Here is a 14,401-nt window from a genome sequence, read left to right as displayed (position 1 = left end):
GGGAGGGAGGGAAAGAAGATTCAGCTAAGACGTTTGATTGTTATCACCTTAACTTCCTGAAAATTCATCCACTTCTCTGATGAGACCGCAACCTGAAGAAAATGAGTGGATGATGATTGAGCAATGGTGAAAGAGGAGGAGGAGGAGGAGGAGGAGGAGGAGGAAGAGGAAGAAAAGAAAGAGGGAGAGAAAGTGGGGAAAACTTGGTCAACCTGCTTAAACAATTGATCGTTGAGCATCTTTTTCTTGTCATGGACCACAAGCTGAGAAGGAACACCGAATTCAGTCCAGGACAAGGATGGAACGATAGAAAGGGGGAAAATGCGCAGAGGGTTGAGAAGGAAGTGGAGGAAGAAGGGATCAGGCGAAGGAGCAGGAGCAGGAGCAGGAGCAGGAGCAGCAAGAGCAGGAGCAGCAAGAGGAGCAGGAGCAGGAGCAGGAGCAGGAGCAGGAGCAGCAAGAGCAGGAGCAGGAGCAGGAGCAGGAGCAGGAGCAGGAGAGACCCACTGCTTGAGTCTGGAAAATTGCGCAGGTTCGCGCGAGACCCGCCAGGTTCGGCATCTTCTCTATGAGAGACGCGACGACGACAAGCTCGCACGTCCTCCTCCTCCACTTTCTCTCGCCGAAGCCCTCGGTCACCCCCGCCGCCTCCTCCCCTGCGTGCTGCTTCCCTCGCTGAAGTAGATGAGCCCCGTCAGGTCAACGAGCACGGTTTGAGAAGAGCAGAAGCAGAATCAGGAGCATGAACAGAAGCAAGGGGGAACAGGAGAAGCAGCAGGAGAAGCAGCAGCAGGAGAAGCAGCAGCAGGAGAAGCAGCAGCAGGAGAAGCAGCAGCAGCAGCAGCAGCAGCAGCAGCAGCAGCAGCAACAGCAGCAGCAGCAGCAGCAGCAGCAGCAGCAGCAGCAGCAGCAGCAGCAGCAGCAGCAGCAGCAGCAGCAGCAGCAGCAGCAGCAGCAGCAGCAGCAGCAGCACATGGCGGAGCAATTGAAACTTCTCACCTGCCCTCCTGCTCGGCCTGCAATGTCAAGCTCGGGCTGATACTTCCGCTGCATCCAGTTGCTCGCTACGTCTCCCTCCTCTTCATTGCTCACCTAAAGAACATTGAGGAACCAACACAAGCCGAAAAATGGAGGAGAAGAGAAGAGGAAAGAGGAGAGGAGGAGAAGAGGAGAGGAGAAGAGAGGAGGAGAAGAGGAGACGAGGAGACGAGGAGTAGAAGAGGAGACGAGGAGAGTAGGAGACGAGGAGACGAGGAGATGAGGGGAGCGGGGACACGAGGAGAGGAGGAGGAGGGAACAACCATGAGGTCACGTTCGGGCTCCTCCTTGGCAGCTTTCATGGCCCTGTGATATTCCCCCATCTCTCGCTCAATCGCCTGAACATCATAAATTTAGAAAGCAAGCAGCAGCAGGGGCAGCAGCAGCAGGAAGAGGGCAGGAGCAGGAGCAGGGGCAGCAACAGAAGCAGCAGCAGCAGGAAGAGGGCAGGAGCAGGAGCAGCAGCAGCAGCAACAGAAGCAGCAGCAGCAGGAAGAGGGCAGGAGCAGGAGCAGGAGCAGGAGGAGGAGGAGGAGCAGCAGGAACAGGGGCAGAGGTTTCAAACTTCAACCTGCACGAGGCCGTCGGGTATCTTCTCGCCGAGAGCTTCGCCGTCGCCGATCACGGGAGTGAACACCTGGGGACTTTGACTAGTTTGACAAGCAGTTTGCGGCGCCTCACCGTGTCATGGCTGGCAAGGACGGAGACATCGAGCTGGGAGAAGAAGAGACGGTCGATGTGGCTGAGCATGCGACTTGTCTCCTCGTTCTCCTGCATAAACAGCATCGTCGCCTCTGCCAGCAGCTCTTCCCCCTTTCTCAAGCTGACGGCACTGGTCGAGCTTCGAAACCTCTTGAGGGCCAGGCAGGCGAGGACGCGGATGTGGTGGGTGTGGTGGCTGCACCAGGGGAGCAGGTGGCGTACGAGCTCGACTATAGTCTCCTCAATCTCTTCTCCCCGCAGCAGGAGCAGTGAAGATTCGACCTCCTCCCTCTCTGCTCCCTCCGCTCCTCCTCGCACAGCTGCGGTGTCGATGTAGCTGCGGATGGCGAAGTTGGAGATGATCATCAGAGAGGAGGCGAGAGGAACATCGGCGTTGAACTCGCGGAGGAGCGGGAGCAGGAGAGTAGCCAGGAGGCTCGGCTGCCGGCACATGCAGCAGAACATCGAGAGCTCCATATAGTAGCGCACAGACTTCCTCTCGTCCTTCCTCAAGCACTCTACCAGCATCCCAGCTGTCCTCTCAGCTTCTGCTGGGGTCAGGAGGGGGACGAGGACGGTCACGGCCTGCCACAACCTGCACTTGAGGCGATGAGGAGCTGAGAATGGGAGGTACGAAGCGACGTCCAGCTCCGGCAGCCTGTTGTTTCCCAGCAGCTCCTCCACCACCTTCGCCAGCCCAGCATGGGCAGATGCAGGAGGGAGCCGAGACATGGTGCGGGTGACAAGAACGCGCACGAACGTCTCCCTCCCCTGCAACAGGCCCAGCTCCTCCTCCTGCTCCTCCTCCTGCTGACCCCCGAGCTCGTCCCGGAGCAGATCATCCAGCTGGACGTCGGCGATGGAGTCGGAGATCTCTGATATGCCGTAGAGGCAGAGCCGAGCCGCCTCCTCAGCGTAGGGGAGGAGGGAGGAGGGGAACTTCCTCCAGAGTCTGCATGTAAAGATCGCGAAGAGCTTCGTGGCCCTAACCGAGTCTCCCAGCTCCTTTCCCAGCTGAAGGAACGCCTCCTTCACAGTGCCCCCTTTGCTATGGACGGAGGAGACAGCCCAGATCCGAGGGTGCAGGGCGACCTGCATGAAGGCAACCAGGACGTCCTGGGCAGGGAGCATGCGAGACCTGCCAGCACTGTGCTGCCTCCTCTTCTTGCTCGACTGGTAGTCGTCAATCACCGCCCAGGCTCTGCTCAGCACCTCTGCATGTAGCACAGCGTCGATGTCCGCGTCCTCCAGCTCAAGGATCTTCTTCCCTCCTCCTCCCCCTCCTCCTCCTGATTCCTGCTCCCTCGGGGGCCTCGAGCACCCGCTGCCCATGACGGCGTCAGGGAGGAGGAGGGAGATCACGCGGAGGAGAGGCTCTGCGCAGTCGTTGTTCACAGCCTCCTTGGCTTCCTCCAGGCAGAACAGCAGGAGGTCCTTACAACGTTCCTCCTGCCCCAGGCTCGCCCACCCCCGGTTTGTCCTCTTTACGTAGATAGGGAAGGACCATTCGGGCTCCCCTTGCCCTCTCTGAAGGACGGAGAGGCATTCGTACATGCAAGAGAAGAACTGAGGACGAAGAAAGCGCTGCACGTGCCTGTCGCCTCCTCCTCTTCCTCCTCCACCTGTACGGAGCTCGTCGCACAGCTCTCGCATCTTCATCATCGTCCTCCATATCTCTTCCTCCGCTCTCTTCGCATGCCCGACAACAGCTCGCAGCACCCTAGCAGCCATCATAATAACCCCGCGATGCCTCGTCCTCGTGAGCTGCAGCTGCAGCAGCGAACAAGATGCATGCAGGAGCTTGTCGCTAGCCTCCTCTGTCTCCTTCCTCATCCCCTCCTGCTCGCTCGCCTCCTCCAAGAACTCGATTGCGATCTCAAGGCGAGCAAAGACATCCAGGAAACTCTCCTCCGCCTCCTCTTTTTCCTCCTCCTTTGCTGATTGTTGGAGCTGACGGATGATGGAGTCGCAGGAGAACCGCACCGCCTCCTTCCCGTCTTCTGCTGTAAGAGCAGACAACACTGGTTGCTTCAGCTTCGTCCTTTCCCCATGTGGTACCTTGAGGAGGGTCGATATCGATCTCATCAGGCGCAGCAGCTCAGTCGCAAGCACCATGGCACGCTGCTCGCTCGAGCGGGGGAGATAGGCATGCGAACTGAGAGAGGATAGGCGGGAGGAGAGAGCGAGGAGGAGGAGAGGGCTGTTGCTACAAGAGGCTTCTAGGAGAAGCATCTTGGCGAGGCTCTTGCTCTGCGTCCTGATGTTGACACAGTCCTGGGCGTCAGGTTGCGAGGAGGAAGGAGAAGACTGAGGGTTTTCGATCAAGAGAAAGCTGTTCAAGCTCTTTCCCAGTTGCTCCGTGAACCATCTTCCTCCTCCTGCTCCTCCTGCTCCTCCTGCTCCTCCCTTCTTCCCTTCCTCGCTACTAGCAGCCCCAGCCTGCTCAAACCGCCTGCTGAGAAGGAGGAGGAGGAGGAGGTTCTCTCCGGAGAAGATAAGGGAGTCCGGCATGGCGCCTACGATACCAGCAAAGTCGTCAACGTTCAGTCCCTCCCCGAAGGAGCAGCGAGGGAGGAGGCGGAGCAGCGATAAGTGCAGCGTCGCCTGGAGGGGTGTGCTCCTGCATGAGCGATCGACGATGGAGAGGATGGCGATAATGTGCTTGACTGCAGTGGCGCTGAACCGGAGCAGGACAGCCTGTCCTCCTGTTCCTGTTCCTGCTCCTGTTCCTGCTCCTGCTCCTGCTCCTGCTCCTGCTCCTGCTCCTGCTCCTGCTCCTGCTCCTGCTCCTGCTCCTGCTTCTGCTTCTGCTCCTGCTCCTGCTCCTGCTCCTGCCTCGTCTCCGTGCGGCAGCCCCGTGGCTATCGCAGAGAGGGAGGCAATAAAGAGCAGGATGCTCCTTGGGGCCTTGGCAGTGTCCCGCAGAGCAAGTAGAAGCCTTTCAAGCGCCTCCTCCCTCTCGCGCTCCTCTTTGCACTGGAGGTAGTTGAAGATGATGATGGCATAGCCTTCAGCAGCTGTCGCTGGTACTCCCTCCTCCTCCTGGCCATCCTCTTTCGTCCTACTTCCGTTTTCATGACCACTTGCTGCTTCTGCTGCTCCTCCTCCTGCTCCCCCTCCTGCTTCTTCTCCCTGCCTAACTCCTCTCAGGATTTGGCTGAGCACTTTGGTCTCGATCGGGCTTTCCAGCTGATCTGCGCGCAGTCCAGCTCCCTTGAGGAAAGGAGCGTCGTCTACAACAGGCAGCAGCACCCGCTCCATGAAGTCCCTGCTCACCCATCGGAAGACATAGGAGGAAGAGGAGGAGGACAGTCGCCGTATCGCCTCCCTCCGGAACGGCTGGTTCCTGTGGTGAAGGGCAGAAGAAAAGAGAGCCTCTAGCCAAGCGACCTGCTGCGGGGCCCTCGCGTCCTCGGGGGAGGGAAGGAGGAGGAGGAGGCTGTCCCAGAGCCCGGAGAGCAGGTGTACTGCGCTGTTCTCCGCCGAGTCCAGCATGGCCAGAAACAGCCGCCATCTCCTCGCATCCCAACCGGTGACCCGCTCAAGGAGGAAAGTCTGCGCTTGAGCTTCCTCCTCCTCCCCTCCCTCCAGGGGGAGCAGGAGGGTGAGCAGGTACTGAGCTCGCTTCCTCACGGTGGGGCTGGAGTGACACACTGACTTTCGGATGTGGTGGAGGAGGAGGAGCGTTTCCGGCTCCTCCTCCCCCATGCTCCGCGCTGGCCCGGGCATCCTGCACAGCAGGAAGAGCGCCAGGTCGTCCTTGCCGGCAGAAAAGCAGGAGAGTGCGGCATGTAGTGTCTCGGCGTGCAGGCAGGAAGCAATGTCCACGTGCTCGCTCCATAGGTAGAAGGAGGGGAGGAGGTGGTTGATAGCTGCGTGCGAGAACGATGCCTCTCCCTCTTGGATCACTTCGAAGAGAGTTCTCAGCAGGTTGAGCAGGACCCCAGCAGCATCCTCCCTCCTCTCAAGACTGTTGATGAAGACCGATGTCGACTCGCAACAGGTTGATATCGATATCCTCCGCTCCTCCTCCTCCTCCTCTTCGTGTCTGCCGCGTCGTCCTTCATTCTTCCACCTGTGGAAACTCTTGATATGCTTGCAGCAAAGATCATGAACTCTGCCCCTGTGCTGCTCTGCCATCCCCCTGACAAGATCGCATGCTACTGACTGGCACAATCGGTTGTCAGACAGCAGGAGGCGGCTGAGAACATGGTCGATGAAGTCTTCCCCAAGTCTCGCCGGGTCCTGGGAAGAGGCGAGGAGGGTGTGGCATATGTACGCGCAGATACAGAGCAAGACCACGTCGCGATCTCCTTCCTCCTCCTCTCGAAACTTGTTGGAGAACAGATGGTACACTGCGTCTCCTGGCATATCGCATGTTAGGCTGGACGAAGAACATGGCGTGTAGGGGGATGGGGGGGAAGAAGGAGGAGATGCACGGGGAGAGTAAGCAAGAAAGGGAGAGGGGAAAATCTCAATCACAATCAGAACTATGATCTTTGTCATCGTCGTTCCCTTAGTCTTCTTGCAACAAGACCACCAACAAAATCATCGCTACCGCCTTCACCATCGTCCTCATCATAATCATAATCATCCTCATCTTCCTCCTCCTCTTCCTCCTCCTCCTCCTCATCATCATCATCATCATTTGCCATCGTCCACATCATAACACAATTCATCTCTTTCATGCCACTCAATCCCGCAAGGTCGCAAGAGGGAAGGAGCGCCACCTGTACCCTCTCCTCCCATGGCAGCGGTCGCAACGGAGTAGGCGCAGACCTTGACATGTGCTGAGTCCCATGACCTGCTGCTGCTGCTGGACGTGACTATAGCTGACTTGAGGCTGTCAAACGCCCTCAGAGCTGTTTGGCTCCTCGGATACTCCCTCATTATGTTAGAGCCCTCGCCGTCCCGACGGGTTTACACTCAAAGAGATGATGGCGGAGGGACTTTTTGACGAGGATGCTCCCTCTTCACCTCTGTTCGAGAAGGATTCTTCCTCCACCTCTCACTTACCATATGTGTACACGCCCCTCGCTCCTCCTCCTCCCGCTCCTCCTCCTCCTCCTCCTCCTCCTCTCCGCACGTGCAGCCTCCCCGACATGGCCGGCGCGGCCCCGGGGCGGGCCCGCCGGGGAGACACCGTACCGTACTTTGAGTAACTTAGTAAAGTTTCAGTCTGACCGTACCGTGCCGTGCCGGGTGACTGCCACTGCCACTCAGGCTCGGATCGGACCGGCCCGATCCGATGATCAGCCTAGCACTCAACTCAGTGACTGGCAGTCACCGAGTGGGCGAGACTCGTGACATTGGCCCCCCAGTGCCCCCGCCGCGGCCCGGGGGTCACTGACTCGGACGCCATGGACATGGCCCAGCCAGGCCCGCCGCGCGGCCAAAAGACTCAGCGGCGCCGGGCCGGACTCGGGAACAACTTCCGGGGCCCGGCGGGGGTTCCGAACTCGGAAGCCTTAAGTTCGGCCGCCGGACGGCGGGAGTCACAGCAGGCGGCTCAGCGCTGCCCGGCCTGAACCCGAAAACTGAGACGCCGCCCGGCGTACTGGATCCTGGGCGGGCTGGCGGCACGAGCCTGGACATCGGAGGATCGGACCGTACACACTGTGGCATCGGCGGCGGATCGGGTCACCAGGCCCGGCAAGTTCTCCAGGCTCGAGTCAGTGTCGTGACGGCCCGCCGTGTCACGTCAGTGGACTCGGGACCGGGACGCCGCTGCGGGGGAGGGCCGGACCCGGCCCGCGCCGCCGGGGTCGTCGGTACTTACTTGAAGGATCATACCGTAGTCACTTGGACCGCCGTGCGGCGTATTCGAGTCACCAGTGCGCGGCCATCGCCGTGATCGCTACTATTGATCAGTTATCACAGTACTACGGATCCCGGGCCGGAGTACGCCGGGTCCGTCATCCGTCATCTGCTGGGAAATTCAACCGTAAACTTCAATGACAACACGGTGAAAACACGGTCGAGTGTTCAAGTGGCGTGTGAGTATACAATACGCCGTACGTACCGTCCGATCGACCCCGCGTGTCACAGTCACGGTTGAACTGAATTTCAGCGAATCACCGTCAACTTAACTTTGAGTACAGTCAGTTGAGCGGCGGCCCGGCCCGGCGGGGCCGGGCGCCCGGGGGAGTCACTGTGAGCCCGGCCCCCGGCCCAGTGCTACGGCCCGCCACTGCGGCACTGCGCGGCACGCCGGTAACTAGGCTCTAAACTGAGCCCGGTCCGATCCGCCCCGGCTTGTCTGCCTGCCAGACTGGTGGAACGACAGCACGAGACATTTTAGTCAAGTTTGCTTCCAGTACAGAGTAAAAGGCCAGTAGGTACCTCTGCTACTACTGAAGGATCGAGGAGTCGCAGAGACGATAATTGGGTGGGTAGTGCAGTAGCAAAGAAGGGGTAGTGTGAAGCGACCCCTGTGCACGTTCACCCTTCCTTCAAGTGAGTGCAACCCTGCAGGCGATGGAGGGGATGTAATCCTGAGATCAGATCTCAAGATGTTGGGCACGGAATAGTTTGGAAAGTCGTCTGAAGATTCACCCTTCTACTATACGTTGAGGTATTGCAACGTTTCAGAATCACTTGATACCACACGCAGCGACTTGCTTACTGTTTTAATTTTTTTTAGCACGGTTCTCTTTTAACCCCCTATCATAACCGTTATGGGTTGTGCTCCCATGTGACCGATGATTCTACGACTGGATCGAAGGGCATTGATTGCTTCCAGGTAGTAAAGCATCTATTGGCTGTTGATGCCTGGTTGATGCCCCCATTATCTGAGCCCGCCCCATTGTCTTTTTTTGCGGATATGTCGTCTCCTTTTTTAACGATCTCGAGATCAGTTCTGGTCCTGGCAGTAACAAATCATTAAAAGAAGTTTTATGTCAGCACCGACCGTGATATCTATTCTTAGTGCCTTTTTTAAATACATATAGTCACTTGCGCTGAGAAGAAAGCGCAGAGGCCAATTTGGATCTTGTATGGGTCCTCTTGTACCACCCACTGGCTTCGTTTGTACAACCTTTTTTTGTTTTGATGCCCCTTTGGGAGATACCCCTTACATACGTCACGTGGGTTTGTTGTTGTATAATTATAATGTTTTTAGAGTGAAGGAGTGGGTTCGGTGACGTGACGGAGTCGGCTAGCCTCGCAGAAGTACCTGAAATCTGGAGATAATGGTACACTTTGCACCAAGAATAGAACTTTTCAAGTATATTTCTGAGAGGTTCGTCTCCTCTGCCGTCTGGAAGGCACCCCACCCATCTCTCGTCTGGAACAAGGGTCAAGACTACCGGTACCTCTTGCTCCCTCCGCCTCGCCCCTGCAGTGCGAATGCCTAAGTAGTAGAAGAACGATGGCGGTGGCAGCAAATGTTACTCTCTTTGCATTATTTTGTTGATATATTTTTTTCAAGAAGATATACTTCCTGTTTGCATTCTTGCGATGACGAGTGGGCATGTGTTGGTTTCAATTTTGATGTGACGATTCCTTTGCTCATTTCACCGTGCCAACTAGTGAGTACAAAGAAACCAATGCAGTGAAAACATTCTTTGTACTCGCATTAATGAATGAAGGCTGATGTGAGTAGCAGGCTTTACTACCTCCGCCCATTGCCCTGCATCCACTGGACCACAAGGCAGGAAATCTGACGTGAGATTATTTCGACAGTGATATCTCAGGCCGAGGAAGGGGTTTTTCACTTTGATCGGAGTATTTTCTTTGCCTCGGGCTAGCCTGAGCTCCTCTTGATTGAGGATGGACCAGTCTTGGGCTAGGCAGCTTGCTGCAGCGCAAGCAGGCGCAGGAAACCCCTCCATGGCAATGAATCAATCGACATTGGGCGGTGGGTCACCATATGCAAGCACAAGCCTTGCTGGGGGCATTATGGGCGGCTTCAACACGCCATTCTCAGCCGGGTTGTCTTCAAACGTCGGCATGCAGAATGCTTCTCCTTTCCAGCAACAGCTCTTCCAGAGCGCGGCTTCGCCCTCGAACCCGAACTCTCAGCAACAGGCCCAGCCGCAGATGCAACAGGTTGGGCAGCAGCAGCAGCAGCTGCTGCAACAACAGCAGGGCCAAGATGCATCCGATATGGTAAGTATGCTAGCTCGCGCTTGCGCCTCTTGCTCCTTCTCCTGAAATGTGAGCAGATGTCTCAATTGAGGCAGCTCAACCCCAACGACCTTGCCTCCTTGCTTGGCTCGGGAGGGATAAATCTGTAAGTTTACATGTCCTCATCTGTTGTTCTGATTTCTCGCATGTTTGAAATTCTGTTGTTGCATTCTGGTTTCTTCTTGATCCTTGTTCTTTCCCCCTTGTTTGGTCTTTTCTTGGCCGGCCTCGCTGACTTTGCTTCTGCTGCTCGGGTGACGATAGGGCTATGTCGGGTGCCTTCAGCACGGGTGAGTCAGCTAAAGGCACGCATGGTTGATGTCTTATCTGATGTATAGGATTACAAGGGCTGCAGACTAGCATGCAGGTCAGGAAGCGGTGGAGTGACCATCCTCGTATTCTTGACATTCCCCAGCAGGCGCAGTCCCTCTCGCAACCCGTATCTCTCGATGCGAACGCCTTGTATGCTGCAGCTGTCTCAGGTGCTGGCACGAGGTGGCAACAACATTGTGTGATACCCATACAGGACGGAATGCCAACATGAATGGTGTCGGAGGTCAGCAACAGCAGCAACAGCAGCAACAGCAACAAGATCCGGTGATTTACACCTACCATTTTCAAGCCAAACATATGCAATTCCTTGTGATTGCAATTTTTCTCCTCTTGTGATTGCAATTTTTATCCTGTTTCATCATGGCTGATACTTGTCTCTGCTCCTAACGTTCTTTCTTGCTTTCTCTTCAGAACAAGACAGCGCCAAAAGACAATGCAGGAAAGCCTCCAGTTCAACAAGCAGCGAAACCCAAAACGGTAACACACGCTGTATGTTTTCTGCTTGTTCCTGTTCTTTGTCCCTGTCCCTGTCCCTGTCCCTGTCCCTGTTCTTGTCCCTGTCCCTGTTCTTGTCCCTGTCATTGTTCCTGTTCCTGTTCCTGTTCCTGTTCCTGTCCCTTGTTCTTGTCCTTGTTCTTTTTCTACTTGTTTGTGTTCTTCCTTCTGTTTTTTTTCTAAAAACAATTTGTATGTGTGTGTGTGTGTGTGTGTGTGTGTGTGTGTGTGTGTGTGTGTGTGTGTGTGTGTGTGTGTGTGTATGTATGTATGTATGTATGTATGTATGATATTGGTTGATTTTTTCCGGTCAGCCAACCCCAGCACCCAACAAGCCCCCGAAAGATGCTTTTGCTGATATCAAGATTGTAATGATAGACTGCATTCAATGTGAAAGTGGTTTAACTCTGTTTTCATCTTACAGCCGCAGAAAGTTCCGTCCTCTCCAGGTATGGCAGTGTGCATTAGACAAGGTCGATCTCATTCACGTGTCAGGAACTGATCAAGCTTCAGACGGCGGCATGCAGCAGCAGAAGCAACAGCAGCCACAGCAACAGCAGCCACAGCAGCAGCAGCCACAGCAGCAGCAGCCACAGCAGCAACAGCCACAACTGCAGCAGCAACAGCAGCAACAGCAGCAGCAGCAGCAGCAGCAGCAACAGCAGCAACTTCAACTTCAGGTTGACAGATGAATGTTGATGATTGCTTTCGTTAAGGTAAATACAGATGCAGCTTGTTCAACAACAGTTGCAACAACAAGGGTTGATGGGAGGTGATGCAAACCTGACCCAGAAGACGATCATAACTGCTTCTATGTAGACAACTCGGCTGTTCAACAGCTCCAACAGCTCCAACAGCAGCTCCAACAACATCAGCAACTTTTGTTGCTTCAGCAGCAGGTGATTATTGAAATTTTTGTCAGCGCTTTGCACACCACTGCCAAATCCTTTTTTGGACTGCACATGAGGACACCACGAATTTGAATCACTCATTGTGCCGATGTAGCAGGAGAAGGGGGGCGATTCAGTAGGCTTGCAGCAGGTTGTCAATCTCTCATTAGCTGGCTTCCCTCTCTGACGGTCGAGTGCAGCTCCAGCAGCAGCTCCAGCAGCAATTCCAGCAGCAGATGCAAACACAGGTTTGCAAGCCCTGTGTTGCCCTATATCGTAACAACCGGCAGATGTCTGGGCAAGGACAAGGCAACGATGGTCATGGATTGGAGCAGCAGCAACAGCTGCTGCAGCAACTTCAACAGGTGCAAATAAATTATGCCAAGAATCGATGCTCGTCACCTTAGTCTAACTGTCTCATTGATTTTCAATACTTGGTTTGCTACGTTGTTGACTTGTGTCTTGTTCCTCTCAGCTTCAAGGAACTGGTGTTCAGGAGCAATTCGCTCTCTTGCAGCAGCAGCTTCAGGGTCAACTCCAACAACAGGTGAAAGGATGACAGACTCGGAATCTTTGTCTCACGTGTGCGACAGCTGCATCAGCAACTCCACCAACAGCTCCAGGAGAGTCCAGGTGTGCCTTAGCTTAGCGCTTCTGGTTCATCCACTTATGCTCTCCTCAGCTGGCCAGCAGCAGCACTTGAATCCGTTGCAGATGCAACTGAAGTTGCAGAACGACAATGCCACCAACCAGCAGGTACGTGGCTTATGCCTATGATGACCGTTGTGACCACCTCCTCAGCTCCAACTCCAGCTGCAGCTGCAGTCCCAGCTCCAGCAGCAGGTGGATGCTGCGCAACGACGCTGCTGGCGTCTTGACATTGCTTAGGCTGAAATGGGAGCGTCGGCTCAACAGCTCCAGCTTCTTCAGCAGCAGGTACATCTGTCGCTTGCGTGTCAATCCCGCTTACCTGGTGCAGGCTCAGCAGCTTCTACAGGCACACATTCTGCTCCCTTGGGTGCTGGATGTGACTATCTGTACAGATGCAAGAACAGTCCAGTGGCATGGCGCAGGCCCAGCAGCTCCAGCAGCTCCAGCAGGTCTGAGCCATGACAGTAGGGATGGTTGGGGGCTCTGACGCCACGCCAGTTACAGCAATGGGCTGATCAGTACCGGAACCAGCAGTCAGGGATGCAAGTCTCCCAGGGGCAGGTGAGCTGTCTGATTTGCCCGTTACGTTGAGCTCACAGTTGGCGTTGACCAGCTCCAGTCACACCTGCAGCAGCTGTTGCAGCAGCAGGCTGAGGTTTGTTCAGATGCTGCCCATCTTGCGTCCTCTCACTGGATCATGTAGCTCGGAGGGGCTGACGTGTCCGGTGGAGCTGCAAACTTCCAGCAGCTCCAGCAGCTCCAGCAGCTCCAGCAGCATCTGCAGCAGCAGGTAAAAGAGAAGAGGCATTGGGCATGATCTTCCATGTGTGTAGCGGAATTCCGTTGTTTCATGTTCTCTTGCTGAATCATTTCTGTTAATTTCAAGCCAAAACTTGATTTTTGAAAATCTTTTTCATCATTCTCGACCTACAAATGCTAATCGGGGATGGGCAGGGTGGTTTGGCAGGCTTGACGCAGCAGCAGCAGCTTCAGCAGCAACAGCAACAGGTGACTATTCAACACTGTGATCAGCTAGAACGGGTGACATGGTTCCAGCTCCTGCAGCAGCAGCAGCAGCAGCAGCTCTTCCAGCAACAGGTAAAGTCTCCCCTCCATTATCCTTGCAGGTCCGCTCACACTCTTGCCTAGGCTGATCAGAGAAACATGCAGCTGGGTGGAATTGAGACTGGCCAGATCCTCCAGGCCCTTGCTTCAGTCCAGCAGCAGGTGCAAGTCAAGTCTTCTCCTTTCCCTCCCGCTGCTCACATCGCCGCAGGCGCAGTCGTTGCAGCAGCAGCAGCAGCTGCAGCTACTCCAGGCCATGCAGGTTCCGCTGTCGTTACTTCGATGAGAGCTTGCACTGACAACTGGTGAAAAGATCCCTGGCATCACACAAGACCAGATTCAGCAGATCCAGCTTCTCCATCAGCAGCAACTTCAGCAGCAACTTCAGCAGCAGGTTCAATTTCTGACGTCTCCCCTCTTCTCGTCTCATTTGCTTCCAGCAACAACTCCAGCAGCTCCTCCAGCAAGCCCAGCAGCAGCAGCAGCAGCAACAACAACATCTTGCTCACGGCAACTCACAACCTTCCTCCAATGTAGGAGCAAACAACCTTGTCGCGCAGCCGTCGCTTGCCATGAGCTCTCAGGCTCAGGGAGGGCTCCAACAAGTCTCGCAAGCAATGCAGCAGCTGCACCAGAGTCACGGCGGAGCGTCTCCCATGCTCGCTCAAGCCCGAAGACCCGAGCAGGTGCTTGCCATTGGAGTTTGTGTTGTAGATGTCTTGTTTCAGAGGGTGTGCTGCAGCCGTTGTGTTTGGGTTCTCAATGCCTATAATGTGACGTAGCGGTTTCAGGATGACATGAGAGCCAAGAAAATCAAGCAGGAGGATCTGGCGGGGAAGAGTATGCTTCCTTCTGACCCCATGAAGAAGCTTGTGCGCAAGAAGGAGGGGATGGAAGGCGAAGACAAGTCAAAGCCCTCCATGGTCGATGAAGGAGCCCTTGGTTCGATGAGTGCGGTACGTCGTAGACAGATGAAGGAAGGGAGGTGACTGGCGCTGCTGCAGATGCTTGAAGAAGCTACCGAGTTTCTGAAGCAGCAGAAGAAGAAGCCGCTGGAGGGCGGTGGGCCGGGCTCGAAGCGCGCTGCCTCTGCCATGGAC

General features: G+C 55.6%; 2 protein-coding genes across 2 annotated transcripts in view; both read right to left on the bottom strand.

Moving 5' to 3' along the window:
- Window positions 1-591, bottom strand: part of GUITHDRAFT_80893 (hypothetical protein) — a gene marked incomplete at both ends in the record, with an annotated part of 3,489 nt that extends 2,898 nt beyond the window's left edge. The window contains 3 exons of the mRNA XM_005820938.1: window positions 48-92; window positions 213-263; window positions 508-591. Coding sequence (XP_005820995.1) covers window positions 48-92; window positions 213-263; window positions 508-591 — 180 coding nt within the window. The remainder of the gene's footprint in view (window positions 1-47; window positions 93-212; window positions 264-507) is intronic.
- A 1,006-nt stretch (window positions 592-1,597) lies between these two features.
- On the bottom strand, window positions 1,598-5,235 carry GUITHDRAFT_119814 (hypothetical protein; the record flags this gene model as incomplete). Its single annotated transcript, XM_005820937.1, has 2 exons — window positions 1,598-1,675; window positions 1,720-5,235. The coding sequence occupies 2 exons, from the start codon at window positions 5,233-5,235 to the stop codon at window positions 1,598-1,600; spliced, it is 3,594 nt and encodes a 1,197-aa protein (XP_005820994.1).
- Between the last annotated feature and the right edge of the window lie 9,166 nt (window positions 5,236-14,401).

Source organism: Guillardia theta (genome assembly GCF_000315625.1).
Source record: "Guillardia theta CCMP2712 unplaced genomic scaffold GUITHscaffold_159, whole genome shotgun sequence".
NCBI classification, from domain to species: domain Eukaryota; class Cryptophyceae; order Pyrenomonadales; family Geminigeraceae; genus Guillardia; species Guillardia theta.
The sequence above is the reverse complement of the archived record's forward strand: the minus strand, read 5'-3'. Positions and strand labels throughout refer to the sequence as shown.